Raw genomic sequence first — 16302 nt, forward strand, 5'->3', positions numbered from 1 at the left:
AGAAAACAGAGTTGAGATAAATGGATCATTTTCCGGTTGGCAAACAGTAACTAATGGGGTGCCACAGGGATCGGTGTTGGAGCCTCTCAACTATTTACAATCTATATTAGTGACTTGGATGAAGGGACCGAGTGTAATGTAGCCAAGTTTGCTGATGATACCAAGATGGGTGGGAAAGCAAATTGTGAGGAGGACAGAAGAAATCTGCAAAGTTATACAGACAGGCTGAGTGAGTGGGCAAAAATTTGGCAGATGGAGTATAATATGTGAAAATGTGAGGTTAGCCACTGTGGCAGAAAAAATAGAAAAGCAAATTATAATTTAAATGGAGAAAAATTGCAAAGTGCTGCAGTACAGAGGGACCTGGGGGTCCTTGTGCATGAAACAAAAAGTTAGTATGCAGGTACAGCAAGTAATCAGGAAGGCAACTGGAATGTTGGCCCTCATTGCAAGGGGGAGAGAGTATAAAAGCAGAGAAGTCCTGCTACAACTGTACAGAGTATTGGTGAGGCCACAACCGGAGTGTCATGTAGCTTACATTATTATATATAATTGTATCCTAATATGTTATACATGACTGTAATAAGATATGATCTGTAACCATCAGCATACCTTACCACCAGGGATGCACTTGCAAGAGACAGGTAGAAAAGGACAGGTCTCAGGCAAGTGCAGCATTCCAGAGCTGTGAAATAAAGGTGTAGGTCCAGAGTGACCTTGACTTCACTACATGCCTCATGTGAATCTACTGAGGGGACAGGACTTTACAGTGGCGACGAGGATGGGATTACAGAATCCATAGAATGGCGAACAATGGATCAGATGAAAAGTACAATGCGGGGGACAATTGGGAGGACTTTATAGAAAGGCTCCAGCAAAGCTTTGTAACCAAAGACAGACGATAAGGCAGACAAGAGAAGAGCCCATCTCTTGACCAGCTGTGGCTCGAAAATATACGCTTTAATGAAGGATCTGTTGGCGCCCGAGAAACCAGCAAGCAAGTCGTTTGAAGAATTGAGCACACTGGTAAGAGACCACCTGAAGCCAGCGAGCAGAATACACATGGCCAGACACAGGTTCTACAACGACAGACGCTGTGTGGGCCAGAGCATACCCGACTTGGTGGTGGAACTTCGGAGGTTGGCTAGTTTATGTGAGTTCTCCGATGAATTGAGGAGAGAAATGCTGAGAGACTTTTTCATTGAAGGAATAGGCCACGCAGGCATATTCTGAAAGCTCATAGAGACCAAGAACCTGACCTTAGAGGCAGCAGCATTGGTTGCACAGACATTCTTGGTAGGGGAAGAAGAAACGAGGTTGATTTACAATGCAGGTACGACAACTAACGAAATATCGGAACAAGAAGTTCACAGCACGAAACAAGCTGCTACCCCCACACATAGACAAAACCGGGAGGACAGGCTCTCGACAGCAGGCAGAAGCCATCAAGGGCCACAGGAACGGCCGTTCACACCTCATCAACCCACAATGCGAGCAATCAACTACAACCTGAGAGAAGCTCAAGAGAGATCAGCCTGACGCAGCTCATTCTTTGGGAACACTTTGAACAATGGAACAGGTCTGTGCTGGAGGTGTGGGGGTGGGCACTCGTCAAGGGAATGTCGATTTCAGCAGGCTGTTTGCAGAAATTGTGAATATACAGGGCATTTGGCCCGCATGTGCAAAAAAACGGCAGCTCAGTTGGTATACGAATTGGATGGGTCGGAAAGTGGACCAGAAGATGGTGGGGACAGTACCCGGGACACCGGTGTACAGCGGGTCAACACGATCAATGGCCGCTGCTTCTACAACAGGACGCCTCCTATAATGATGAGGGTCCTACTCAACGGGATACCTGTCAACATGGAGCTGGATACGGGAGCGAGTCAATCTCTCATGGACGCTCAACAATTTGAACAACTGTGGCCGCATAAAAGAGACAGATCAAAACTCACAAGGGTCGACACCAAACTAAGGACCTATACCAAAGAAATCGTACCAGTCCTCGGCAGCGCCATGCTCACTGTCACACACAAAGGGACAGTGAACCGATTTCCCCTGTGGATTGACCCCGGAGACCCCCCAGCACTGCTGGGGAGAAGCTGGCTGGCAAAACTAAACTGGAAATGGGATGATGTCCATTGCCATGTCATTAGAGGAACGGACCTCCTGCTCAACAGTTATAAAGCAATTTGAACATCTCTTTCAGCCAGGCACTTTCAAAGGGGCCAAAGTCAAAATCTACATCACACAGGATGCTAGACCGGTCCATCACAAGGCCAGAGCTGTACCCTATGTGATGAGGGAAAAGATTGAACACGAACGAGACAGGCTTCTGCGGGAAGGCATTATGTCACCTGTGTAATTTAGCGACTGGCCAAGTCCCATCATCCCAGTCATGAAGCCTGAAGGATCCGTACGAATCTGTGGAGACTACAAATCTACCATAAACAGAGTCTCCCTACAGGACCAGTACCCGCTGCGCAGAGCGGAGGACTTATTTGCCACATTGGCTGGAGGTAAACTTTTCTCAAAATTAGACCTCACATCTGCGTATATGACGCAAGAATTGACCGAGGAATCCAAGCTACTCACCACCATCAACACACATCGAGGCCTTTTCATGTACAATCGATGCCCATTCGACATCAGGTCGGCAGCTGCCATATTCCAGCGCAACATGGAGAGTCTGCTCAAATCCATCCCAGGGACGGTTGTATTTCAAGACGACATACTTATCACGGGCAGGGACACCGACTCCCATCTCTGTAATTTGGTGGAAGTACTAAAGTGGTTGGATCGGGTAGGCCTACGAGTCAAGAAATCCAAGTGCCTGTTTCTCGCACCCGAGGTTGAATTTTTGGGCAGAAGGATTGCCGCTGATGGAATCCGCCCAACAGAGTCCAAAACAGAAGCAATTCGCCTGGCACCCAGGCCCTGGAATGTCTCAGAACTGCGCGCCTTTCAATGGGCTACTCAATTACTTTGGGAACTTTATGCAGAACTTAAGCATGCTGCTGGAGCCCCTCCACGTGATACTCAGGAAGGGGTGCGATTGGTTTTGGGGGGACGCCCAGGAACGCGCCTTCAATAAGGCACGCAACCTTCTGTGTTCCAACAGTATTTTGACTTTCTTTGACCCAGGTAAAAAGCTAGTTCTCACATGCAATGCGTTAGCGTATGGGGTCGGGTGCGTTTTGCAACATGTCAATAGTGCGGGCAAATTACAACCCATAGCTTTTGCCTCCAGGTCACTTTCACGGGCGGAGCACGGGTACGGAATGGTAGAGAAGGAGGCACTCGCGTGCGTGTACGGTGTCAAAAAGATGCACCAATACCTTTTTGGGGCCAAGTTCGTGTTAGAAACCGACCACAAGCCACTCACGTCCCTCCTATCAGAGAGCAAGGCAATAAACGCCAACGCCTCGGCGCAAATTCAATGGTGGGCACTCATGCTGGCGTCCTACGACTATACCATAAGGCACCGACCAGGCACAGACAACTGTGCCGATGCGCTCAGCAGGCTACCCCTGGCGATCACGGAAGGGTCTGACGAACAGGACTGTGAGATAGTCATGGCAATCAATGCCTTTGAGTCCACAGATTCACCCATGACGGCTCGCCAAATCAGAGCCTGGATGGCCAGCGACTCCACGTTATCCTTAGTAAAAAGATGTGTCCTAACCGGTGACTGGGCAGAGGCTCGCGATGCCTGCCCCAAGGAATTAAAACCCTTTCACAGGCGCATGCATAAACTATCACTACAAGCAGACTGCCTGATGTTGAGCAGCCGAGTAGTCATGCGTCTGCGAGGCAGAGAGGCATTTGTCCCGGAGCTCCACCGCGAGCACCCGGGGATCGTTCTCATGAAGGCCATAGCCAGATCCCACGTCTGGTGGCCTGGTATTGACGCGGACTTGGAGCTCTGCGTCCAAAGGTGCACCAACTCAGCAATGCCCCCAGGGAGGCTCCACTGAGCCCCTGGCCTACCAAACCGTGGTCGCAGGTGCACGTAGACTATGCGGGCCCATTCATGGGCAAAATGTTCCTCGTAGTTGTAGATGCATTTTCAAAGTGGATCGAACGCACCATTTTAAACTCGAGCACAACCTCCACCACTGTGGAGAGTCTCGCAACTATGTTTGCAACACACGGAATCCCTGACATATTGGTCAGTGACAATGGTCCGTGCTTCACCAGCGCAGAATTCCAAGACTTTATAATTGACCACGGCATAAATCATGTCAAGACGGCACCATTCAAACCGGCCTCCAATGGCCAGGCGGAGAGAGCAGTGCAATTCATTAAACAAGGCATGCTTAAAATCCAAGGTCCCTCGCTGCAGGGTCGCCTGTCCCGACTGCTGCTGGCGTACAGATCTCGTCCGCACTCACTGACTGGGATCCTCCCCGTGCAACTGTTGATGAAAAGAACTTTAAAAACAAGGCTCTCATTAATCCTCCCAGACATGCACGAAATCGTTGAGGCAAAGCGCCGTAAGCTGACTGAGTACCATGACAGAAATTCGAGGGGGAGATGGAATGAGATAGGGGACAAAGTGTTTGTACTAAACTATGGCAGGGGTCCCAAATGGCTTTCAGGGACAGTAACGGGCAAGGAAGGAAACAGGCTACTGGTAGTACAAATGGACAATGGCAAAACCTGCCGGAGGCATGTAGACCAAGTCAAAAGCAGATTTACCAACAACACTGCGGAATCAGAGGCAGACTACAATGTGGAACTCGCACCACACCTGGTAGACAGACCGAGGGAACAACCTGAGGAAAGGGCAATCCCAACAGACAGCCCAGGCGAGTCAACAACAATCACACCAATCGAAACAGACAGCCCAGGCGAGATATCAGCAACCACACCCAAAGAAAAACAGACACCAAGGCAAACAACTGAACCACAACTCAGACGCTCCACGCGAGAGCGTAGACCACCTGAGAGACTGAACCTATAAAGACAATAAGACCTTGGGGGAGGGTGATGTCATGTATCTTACATTATTATATATAACTGTATCCTAACATGCTATACATGACTGTAATAAGATATGACCTGTAACCACCAGCATAGCTTACCACCAGGGGTGCACTTGCAAGAGACAGGTATATAAGGACAGGTCTCAGGCAAGTGCAGCATTCCAGAACTGTGAAATAAAGGTGCAGGTCCAGAGTGACCTTGACTTCACTACATGCCTCATGTGAATCTGTACTGAGGGGACAGGACTTTACATGGAGTACTGCGTATAGTTTTGGTCTCCGTATTTAGGGAAGGATATACTTGCATCGGAGGCTGTTCAGAGAAGGTTCACTAGGTTGATTCTGGAGATGAGAGGGTTGACTTATGAAGATAGGTTGAGTAGGTTGGGCCTGTACTCATTGGAGTTTAGATGAATGTCGAAACATATAAAATAATGAGGGGGCTCGACAAGGTGGATGCAGAGAGAATATTTCCACTCATAGGAGTAACTAAAACTAGGGGGCATAATCTCAGAATAAGGGGCTGCCCATTTAAAACTGAGATGAGAAATTTCTTCTCTCAGAGGGTTGTAAATCTCAGAGAGCTGTGGAGGCTGGGTCATTGAATATATTTAACGCAGAGAAAGACATATTTTTGAGTGATAAGGGAATAAAGGGTTTCAGGGAGCAGGCAGGTAAGTGGAGCTGAGTCCATGATCAGATCAGTCGTGATCTTATTAAATGGCGGAGCAGGCTTGAGGGGCCAAATGGCCAACTCCTGCTTGTATTTCTTATGTCAGCTCAGTGGGATCAGTTTGAAAGATGTTGAGGTTCCTGTTTTATTTCTCGAGTCAGCCTCAGGAGTCAGTTTCTTACCAGGATTGCGAGACATGGCATGGCATAGTTAATTAAATCCCAGAGGAGAGCAGACAGCCAGAAGTTGATAACATGAAGACCACTGACAAGCTGAACGAGCTTGGATTTTATGGTTTTCTCAGACACCAACAACATCGAGAAGGTGCTGGACAGAAATGCCATTCCGTACATCAGGTTGAAGGCCAAAGCAAACCCTACTCGACCTCTGTAAGCAGATGAAAAAAACGAAGTGAATTGATGCACAAACAAGCTGCTGCCCCTAACCTTACCTCCAGCCTACTAGTTCCAGCTTCCCGTAACTAAAGAAGGAAGTACTACTCTTGGCTCCATTAACCACGGATTATTGAGTGATGAACGGAAACCTTCACCAGGGAACTGGCTCCTGTTTTGGGATAGTGACATCTCTGTGCCACATTCATGGCTGGACGGGAAAAGACTCTCTGTGGGAGTGCAGGAGAACCGAACCCCAAACCGGCAGGGAATGACTAAACCCATCTCCTGCAACCCCACAGCAATACCCTCAGTTGGCTAGGCCTGTTTGGAGTGCAGCTGATGAATGGGATCGTTGTCCTTTCTATTAAAGCACAGGCTCAGAAATGAAGTTAAATCTCTTTGGCGCTCATTCCGATTGTGCCCTTTTTATCCTCTGGTCTCATTCCCAACCAAGATGGCAAGACACCAGTGGCCTGCAGGGAACGAGGAATTAGCTTCACCTGTAGGTAACTTCCCTCAGTCACTGTGCCAATTGTAGATGCCTAGGACACAGTCCAGCGGGTCAGTGCCCAGTGTGTGTACGTTCCCATCCACTGAGCCATTCATATCTAGCGACCTTGTGCACATCCGGCCGCAGACGCAGCTCACACCCGTCGAACCCGTTCACACCCGCCCGCCGACCTGACTCACATTCGTCCGTCGAACCCGTTCACACCCACCCGCCAACCCCGCTCACATCCGCTGACCCCGCTCACACCCACCCACTGACCCTGCTCACACCCGCTGACCCCGTTCACACCCACCCGCCAACCCCGCTCACATCCGCTGACCCCGTTCACACCCACCCGCCAACCCCGCTGACCCCGCTCACACCCACCCACCAACCCCGCTCACATCCGCTGACCCCGCTCACACCCACCCACTGACCCCGCTCACACCCGCTGACCCCGTTCACACCCACCCGCCAACCCCGCTCACATCCGCTGACCCCGCTCACACCCACCCACTGACCCCGCTCACACCTGCTGACCCTGTTCACACCCACCCGCCAACCCCGCTCACATCCGCTGACCCCGCTCACACCCGCTGACCCCGTTCACACCCACCCGCCAACCCCGCTCACATCCGCTGACCCCGCTCACACCCACCCACTGACCCCGCTCACATCCGCTGACCCCGCTCACACCCACCCACTGACCCCGCTCACACCCGCTGACCCCGTTCACACCCACCCGCCAACCCCGCTCACATCCGCTGACCCCGCTCACACCCACCCACTGACCCCGCTCACACCCGCTGACCCCGTTCACACCCACCCGCCAACCCCGCTCACATCCGATGACCCCGCTCACACCCACCCGCCAACCCCGCTCACATCCGCTGACCCCGCTCACACCCACCCACCAACCCCGCTCACATCCGCTGACCCCGCTCACATCCACCCGTCGACCCCGCTCACATCCACCCGTCGACCCCGCTCACATCCACCCGTCGACCCCGCTCACATCCACCCGTCGACCCCGCTCACATCCACCCGTCGACCCCGCTCACATCCACCCGTCGACCCCGCTCACATCCACCCAGTGACCCAACTCACATCCACCCATCGACCCCGCTCACATCCACCTGTCGACCCCGCTCACATCCATCCGTCGACCCCTCTCACATCCACCCGTCGACCCCTCTCACATCCACCCGTCGACCACATCCACCCGTCGACCCCGCTCACATCCACCCGTCGACCCCTCTCACATCCACCCGTCGACCCCGCTCACATCCATCCGTCGACCCCGCTCACATCCACCCGTCGACCCCGCTCACATCCACCCGTCGACCCCGCTCACATCCACCCGTCGACCCCGCTCACATCCACCCGTCGACCCCGCTCACATCCACCCGTCGACCCCGCTCACATCCACCCATCGACCCCGCTCACATCCGCCCGCCGACCCCTCTCACATCCACCCGTCGACCCCGCTCACATCCGCCCGTCGACCCCGCTCACATCCACCCGTCGACCCCGCTCACATCCACCCGTCGACCCCTCTCACATCCACCCGTCGACCCCGCTCACATCCACCCATCGACCCCTCTCACATCCACCCGTCGACCCCTCTCACATCCACCCGTCGACCCCGCTCACATCCACCCGCCGACCCCTCTCACATCCGCCCGCCGAGCCCGCTCACACCCACCGATCTCGCTCACACCCACTCACTGACCTCGTTCACGCCCGCCGAGCCCACTCACATCCGCTGACCCCAACCCTGCTGACGCCCACCCCGCTGACGCCTGCTGACCCCGCTCATGCCCGCCCGCTGGCCCTGTTCACACCCACCGATCCCTGACTATGTGTGTAACTTTCAGATTTCTTTTTAAACTTCCTGATCTAAAACTGTTGTAAATAACAGGTGTTAAATCAGGGCACTTGCCCACACAGAGCAGTGGACGTGTAACGTCAGACACACAATACAATATTAAATCCGCTGTTATATCCACACAAGCCTGGGCTGCCTGTTGTGGTGCACTGTTGTGGTGCAGGAAGTATGGATTACTGACCATGACACAGTCGGCTGTGTTCATGGCACAGCCTGAGCTACTGCCTGCACCCGGACCCGCACACTGACACACATACACACACAGACACAGATACACATTGACAAAAATCCACACACACACACTCACACAGATATATACACTGACACGGATATAGACACATACATTGACATAGACATACGTACACAGTGACCGACAAAAGTACTGACAGATACAGAACATACGCAGGCACAGATGGACACCCACACACTGACAGACACACTGACACCCACACACACCAACATGCAGGCACAGATAGACATGCACACACGCTGACACAATCACACAGACACACAGATAGACACACAGTCAGCCCTTCTGGACTGCGTGTGACAGAATCAGGCTGGGCTGTGATGCCTTCTGCTGTCAAACAGCCGGCTAGTTCTCACTGCTTCAGCTCACACTTACTGGTGGAAGTACTAACCCAGCGAGAATCAGTCAGACAGCAGGGGAAAAAATTGGAACAACACAGTCATTGACTGGTTGATTATTCCTGCTCTGGGCCAGGGTGTCTCTGCAGCTGTCGCTGGCTGACTCAGCACAGATCAGGGGCTCAAACCTGGGACGTGACTGGTCTGTATTGTTGAGTACCACACCACTGGTGCATCTCCCTCCCAATTATTTTAAGGGTCCAGTTCTTGCACAAGGCTAATGCTGAGCACGTACTCATTCAGTTCGTCCATTGCTTGCTCTGTAGTGTTGCGAGGCTGTGGGAAGTTGGTGGTACTGATCGAAGCAGTCGGCCCCATCACTACTTTTAACAAGGCGTTGTCCATTAACATCAGAGAGGTAGCAGAAGTATGGTAGCCCACGTTATTGAAAAAGATCCGTAACTTGGACCCAATTGCCAATGTGTCACGGAAAGAAGCAGCTACAACAAACTCATCATCAAAGTTTGATCCAATCATTATTGAAGAATTCAACAAAAAATCAATCATTTCACCTGGAATAAAAGGAGCCAACAAACATCTGTCAGAATTCACACAATAAACATCAAATCCACACAGCCCCACGCCAAGAGTGACCAAGGGTGACTCTCGCACCACAACCAAAGACTTGAGGAAGGTTAATTTTACTGATCAAAGTTCATCCTTAACAATTTAAATTTATACAGAAAGATATCCCAAGTTGCCTTGAATTTGTGGGTAAGATATGTACTGGAGGGACATTGGAGGAGACCTTGTGTAAGAGGGCTGCCTATTGCAGGAGAAGTTGTGTAAGAGGGCTGCCTATTGGAGGGCCGTTATGCAAGAGGGCTGCCTATTGGAGGAGATGTTGTGTAAGAGGGCTGCCTATTGGAGGAGACAGTGTGTAAGAGGGCTGCCTATTGGAGAAGACTGTGTGTAAGAGGCAGAGGCAGATTGTAAATTTGCTGTTCCCCAGCCCCAACCAAACGCTCCCTCAGGATTCAATCCTGTGAGCCAGCCTTCTGCAGGGTAACAACTCTGAGCATTGGAACAACTTGGGCAAAAATTGTGGGGTATCTGGTGGATGATGTCATCCCACTAGCCCCGCCTCTTCCTGTAATGGCTGCAAGAAGGGGCGGGCACAGTAATTGTCTGCCCCACATTCTGTAGAATTTTGCGTGGCCCCGAAAATAGGGACGGAGAGCAGGCATCATTGGATGGAGTCCCAAATACCAGGGGCTCTGTCTCATCGGGACTGAGGAACATTGGGGCTCATGTGCAGTGATTCGCGCTCACGAACACAGAGTTATCCCTGACTTATAAAACCATCGGGAGAGCTGTGAGGGTGAAGACTCGAGCGAGGAGTTAAAGGAAAGAGATCAGTATAGCAGTTGGGTCAGTCGAGAGGTCCCTCACCGTCGATATGCTTTGGAGTGCCCAAATGTGCAGGCAGCAGGTCTCTGTATGCCTGGGCCAAGTCGCTAGTCTGGCTCTGGGAGTCAGGCCTCACTGAGTAAGGAACAATGGTTGGCGCATATCTTTGTAGAGTCAGATTTAGTGGAGGTGAATCCTGGGGTCCTGGAAATGTCTTGGCAACAATCAACGCAAAAGAGGCAAAAATCAGCGGGATCATAAACTGAGCTATGAGTATCTTCCAATTCCTCCAGGTGAATGATGCTCTCTTCCTGAACATGGCATAGAACTGTTGCAAAAATAGGATGATCTGCATAAGACAAGGACGCAACATCAAGGCTTTTATAGAGCAAGAGAATCCAACAGAACAAAAAATACCAGCCCCCCAGTAAAGGGGCAGATACTTGCCCTCATTAAAGAAAGACCTTTCACAACCTCAGGACATCCCAAAGCACTTACTTTTTGAAGTGTAGTCACTGTTGTAACGTAGGAAAGGTGGCACCCAATTTGCGCACAGAAAGCTCCCAGGAACAGTAATGTGATAATGACCAGAGAATCTGTTTTCGTGATGTTGATTAAGGGATCAATATTTTCCAGGACACCAAGTATCTTCTCCAAATAATGCCGTGGGATTTTATACCTTCACCGAAGAGGGCAGAACATTTCATCCGACAGTACAGCACTCCCTCAGTACTGACCCTCCGACAGTACAGCACTCCCTCAGTACTGACCCTTCAACAGTACAGCACTCCCTCAGTACTGCCCCTCCGACAGTACAGCACTCCCTCAGTGCTGCCCCTCCGACAGTACAGCACTCCCTCAGTGCTGCCCCTCCGACAGTACAGCACTCCCTCAGTGCTGCTCCTCCGTCAGTGCAGCTCTCCCTCAGTACTGCCCTTCTGACAGCGCAGCACTCCCTCAGTACTACACCTCCAACAGCACAGCACTCCCTCAGTACTGCCCCTCCGACAGTACAGCACTCCCTCAGTACTGCCCCTCCGACAGTACAGCACTCCCTCAGTACTGCCCCTCCGACAGTACAGCACTCCCTCAGTGCTGCTCCTCCGTCAGTGCAGCTCTCCCTCAGTACTGCCCTTCTGACAGCGCAGCACTCCCTCAGTACACCTCCAACAGCACAGCACTCCCTCAGTGCTGCCCCTCCGACAGCGCAGCACTCCCTCAGCATTGCCCCTCCGAAAGTGCATACCTCGGGAGCCTCTTATCAGCAAAGGCAGACATTGACGACGTGATTCAACACCGCCTCCAGTGCACCAGTGCAGCCTTCGGCCGCCTGAGGAAAAGAGTGTTCGAAGACCAGGCCCTCGAATCTACCACCATGCTCATGGTCTACAGGGCTGTAGTAATACCCACCCTCCTGTATGGCAGAGACATAGACCATGTACAATAGACACCTCAAGTCGCTGGAGAAATATCACCAATGATGTCTCCGCAAGATCCTGTAAATCCCCTGGGAGGACAGATGCACCAACATTAGCGTCCTCGATCAGGCCAACATCCCTAGCATTGAAGCACTGACCACACTCGATCAGCTCCGCTGGGTAGGCCATATTGTTCGCATGCCTGACACGAGACTCCCAAAGCAAGCACTCTCCTTCATGGCAAACGAGCCAAAGGTGGACAGAGGAAACGTTTCAATGACACCCTCAAAGCCTCCCTGATAAAGTGCAACATCTCCACCGACACCTGGAAGTCCCTGGCCAAAGTCCGCCCTAAGTGGAGGAAGTGCATCCGGGAGGGCGCTGAGCACCTCGAGTCTCATCGCCGAGGGCATGCAGAAACGAAGCGCAGGCAGCGGAAAGAGCATGCGGCAAACCAGTCCTACCCTCCCTTTCCCTCAACAACTATCTGTCCCACCTGTGACAGAGACTGTAATTCTCGTATTGTCACCTAAGAACTCATTTTTAGAGTGGAAGCAAGTCTTCCTCGACTCCGAGGGACTGCCTATGATTGGCTCCCTCAGTACTGCCCCTCTGACAGTGTAGCAATCCCTCAATATGGCACTGGAGTGTCAGCCTAGATTTTGTGTTCAAGTCTCTGGCTGCTAGCAATTGACACCATTAAAGGGCCCATTCTGCTTGAAAACAAATAAATAAAAGTTTGGAATTTTTAAAAAATGCAGATCCCTTCAATGTCCTTTTAATTCTGAGAGGTGTGTGCCCCTTTAACTTCGAGAGGTGCCTGCAAATTATGAACTTACCCCTGTGTTCAGTTTGACATATGAGTTGTCGTCAGGATGGTCACTGCTATCTGGAATGTCCATCAGGCCAGTCAGGCTGCTCTCCCCAGCTGACCAGTTACTCATCCTGCGCTCATGCTGGAACTGGAGCGCTGGCAGCTGGATGGCCTGAATATCCACGCTGCTATCTACCAGCTTCCCGACCCTACAAAGGACCACAGGCACCGACTGATGATTAATGTTACACTCAAGTGGAGACAGTCCTCGGCACCAGAATCAGCACAAGCTACACCCAAAACATGAGCTGGAAAATCACCAGACAGCGAAAGTGAGACTGGCACCAAGGGGGGGGAGCAGGGAAAGGGAGAAGATGGGAGGAAGAGACAGGTGGGGAGAGGGAGAGGCAGTGGGGAAAAAAGATAGGAGGGATTAAAGATGGGAAATGGGAGAGAGACATGGAGGGGGTTAAAATACACCGGGATCTCATTACTCGAAGCTGGCATGTCACTGGGATCAGTGGTTCCCACCGGCACCTCAAGAGGCTTTGATACTGCCGCTGTTACTTAATGTGAACATTCAGTCTCTCAGCAGGTCCTGGGCAACCCTTATCCTTAGGCCCAGAAATATAGCTCCTTGAGCCCAGAAAACAGCTCCTTGGGCCCAGAAACACAGCTCCTTGGGCCCAGGATCCCAGCTCCTTGGGCCCAGAAACACAGCTCCTTGGGCTGACCAGTTTTGTTTATTTTCAGTTTCTGCACAGTTGTTGCAATATTGATCTTAAGCTACAAAGATAAATGCCTAAAACACAATCTCACATCACAATCTTCTGCATGTATGTCTCTTTATTCCATCTTCTCACCATCCCAATTTTTAAACCTTTATTTGAGTTCGAAGTTACTAAAAGCTCTCCATTTTCATTGCTCACAACAACTTGTATTTATATAGCGCCTTTAACGTAGTAAAAGGTCCCAAGGCACTTCACAGGAGCATTATTAAACAAAATCTGACACCGAGTCACATAAGGCGATATTAGGACTGATGACCAAAAGCTTGGTCAAAGAGGTAGGTTTTAAGGAGCATCTTAAAAGGATGAGAGAGTAAGGTAGTGTGACAGACATTATATATTTATATCGTACTCGGTGGTTGTGGCATTTCCCCCTGAGAGTCAAGACCAAGCGTGGATAGAGGTTTGGCTAACTAACAGAAAACAGAGTGTCGGGATTAATGGGTCATTTTCCGGTTGGCAAACAGTGACTAGTAGGGTGTCGCAGGGATCGGTGCTGGGTCCTCAACTATTTACAATCTATGTTAATGACTTGGATGAAGGGACCGAGTGTAATGCACCAAGTTTGCTGATGATACAAAGATGGGTGGGAAAGCAAATTGTGAGGGGGACACAAAAAATCTGCAAAGGGATATAGACAGGCTAAGTGAGTGGGCAAAAATTTGGCAGGTGGAGTATAATATGGGAAAATGTGAAGTTATCCACTTTGGCAGAAATAATAGAAAAGCAAATTATAATTTAAATGGAGAAAAATTGCAAAGTGCTGCGGTAGAGAGAGACCTAGGGGTCCTTGTGTATGAAACACTAAAAGTTGGTATGCAGGTACAGCAAGTAATTAGGAAGGCAAATGAAATATTGGCCTTTATTGCAAAGGGGATAGAGTATAAAAGCAGAGAAGTCCTGCTACAACTGTACAAGGTATTGGTGAGGCCACACCTGGAGTACTGCGTACAGTTTTGGTCTCTATTTAAGGAAGGATATACTTGCATTGGAGGCTGTTCAGAGAAAGTTCACTAGGTTGATTCCGGAGATGAGGGGGTTGACTTATGAGGAAAGGTTGAGCAGGTTGGGCCTATACACATTGGAGTTCAGAAGAATGAGAGATGATCTATTTGAAACTTATAAGATAATGAGGGGGCTCGACAAGGTAGATGCAGGGAGGTTATTTCCACTCATAGGGCCGCCCATTTAAAACTGAGATGAGGAGAAATTTCTTCTCTCAGAGGGTTGTAAATCTATGGAATTCTCTGCCCCAAAAGGCTGTGGAGACTGGGTCATTGAATATATTTAAGGCGGAGACAGACAGATTTTTGAGTGATAAGGGAGTAAAGGGTTATGGGGAGCGGCCAGGGAAATCCCCAGTTTCCCCAATCAATGGAAGTGGAGCTGAGCCCATGATCAGATCAGCCATGACCTTATTGAATGGTGGAGCAGGCTCGAGGGACCAAATGGCCTACTCCTGCTCCTAGTTCTTATGTTCTTTAAGTACGTTTAGATGCAGTGAGATTACAGACTGGACTGGGACACACAGAAGCAATTCAGGCCTTGTTTTAAAGTAACATATTCTGTCCTTATTTTTCTAATTTCCCCATCATAAATTCCTATGTAAACATTTATAGTGAAAGCTGCCTATTTAAGTGTGTCACGCTGCAGTTACTCCCTCCTACCAGTGGTGGCGCTTCAGCTCTTTTTTTGCCCTACTTCATTATTGTACCACCTATTATAAGCAGGAGAGCTCCCTGCCAGGGCCAGCCTCCACGTGACTTGAGAAAGCAGACTGGTAACCGATATGAATCTTCTTTCCCCGCCACCTCCGCTCTGTGCCCCCGTGAAATGCCTCTGCTGGGGGAGGGAAACAGAACCAGCAAAACCCAACTGCAAACTCCCACACCTCACACTCACCTCAGGAACACCTCCTCCATGGTAGTGATCGAGGCTCCATAACTGGCAATTCCCAGCTCCGCCTGCTTCTTTTCCAGTTCTGAAAAAAGGCCTTCAAACCTGCAGACAGGAAAGGTGTAAATATACAGAATCACCACCGCTGCCAGGATCAGCATCTGATCCCATTGTTGGTGTGAGGGAATGTACTGGTGAGTGTTAGTAAGATCAACTCACTGCTGCTACCAATCGTCAAACAAGCTTTTGTAACTCATTGATCGCCATTTGCTTAACGTGGGGTCCTTTTTACACGCTCTCACACACTTACACACACGCAGACTGATACAAAGATACTAACAGGGCCTGTTTTACACACACACTCACTAAGACCTGTTACACACACACTTAGTTACAGGGGTGATTCTGTGTACCCCCGCCTGGCATCCACTCAGAGGCTGACTGTGCAGTCCCCACAGATCAGAGAGATTCCCTCTGACGTACTATACCTGTCAGTGCTTTCTTTCGGGAGGATGTAGGAGAGCTCGGCACCAACATTGGTCTGTAGGTTTGCTCTGGGCACATATCTCTTCACAAGATTAGTGATTCTAGCGACTTTACAGCGAGGCCGCTTCACGATCACCATGTGGTACCCAGTGCCTGAAACAACACACCCAGCACAATGGTCAAAAGTGGCTACAAGAGACTATTCTTTCAATGACTTCAGTTTGAATAAAATTCCCTTTTGGATACAGCTGACAGGTTTATAGGCTGTCTGAGGGTGTGGTACCTGTGTCATGGTTATTACAGAGTTAGGAATGTGGCACTTTCAGTGATACCCTTTCTATCAGTTGCCTTCAGCAGAAAACTAGCCCAGCTAAATCTAGTCAAACCGTGCTTCAGCTCACTGACTCACCTTGAGCACTGGGTCCAGTTCTGGTCAGTCCCACCTTGAGCACTGGGTTCAGTTCTGGT

General features: G+C 50.5%; 1 protein-coding gene across 4 annotated transcripts in view; it reads right to left on the reverse strand.

The window, feature by feature from the left end:
- abca3b (ATP-binding cassette, sub-family A (ABC1), member 3b) overlaps window positions 1-16302 on the reverse strand; it is a 188672-nt gene that overhangs the window by 57209 nt on the left and 115161 nt on the right. For 3 of the 4 annotated variants that reach the window (XM_070900871.1, XM_070900873.1, XM_070900874.1), the window contains 6 exons: window positions 15837-15987; window positions 15355-15453; window positions 12690-12873; window positions 10475-10781; window positions 9318-9594; window positions 5844-6048 (listed from right to left, as the gene is read on the reverse strand). In XM_070900871.1, the coding sequence (XP_070756972.1) occupies window positions 5844-6048; window positions 9318-9594; window positions 10475-10781; window positions 12690-12873; window positions 15355-15453; window positions 15837-15987 (1223 nt within the window). The remainder of the gene's footprint in view (window positions 1-5843; window positions 6049-9317; window positions 9595-10474; window positions 10782-12689; window positions 12874-15354; window positions 15454-15836; window positions 15988-16302) is intronic. The other variant, XM_070900872.1, reaches the window with a different exon arrangement.

Source organism: Pristiophorus japonicus, chromosome 15 (genome assembly GCF_044704955.1).
Source record: "Pristiophorus japonicus isolate sPriJap1 chromosome 15, sPriJap1.hap1, whole genome shotgun sequence".
NCBI classification, from domain to species: domain Eukaryota; kingdom Metazoa; phylum Chordata; class Chondrichthyes; family Pristiophoridae; genus Pristiophorus; species Pristiophorus japonicus.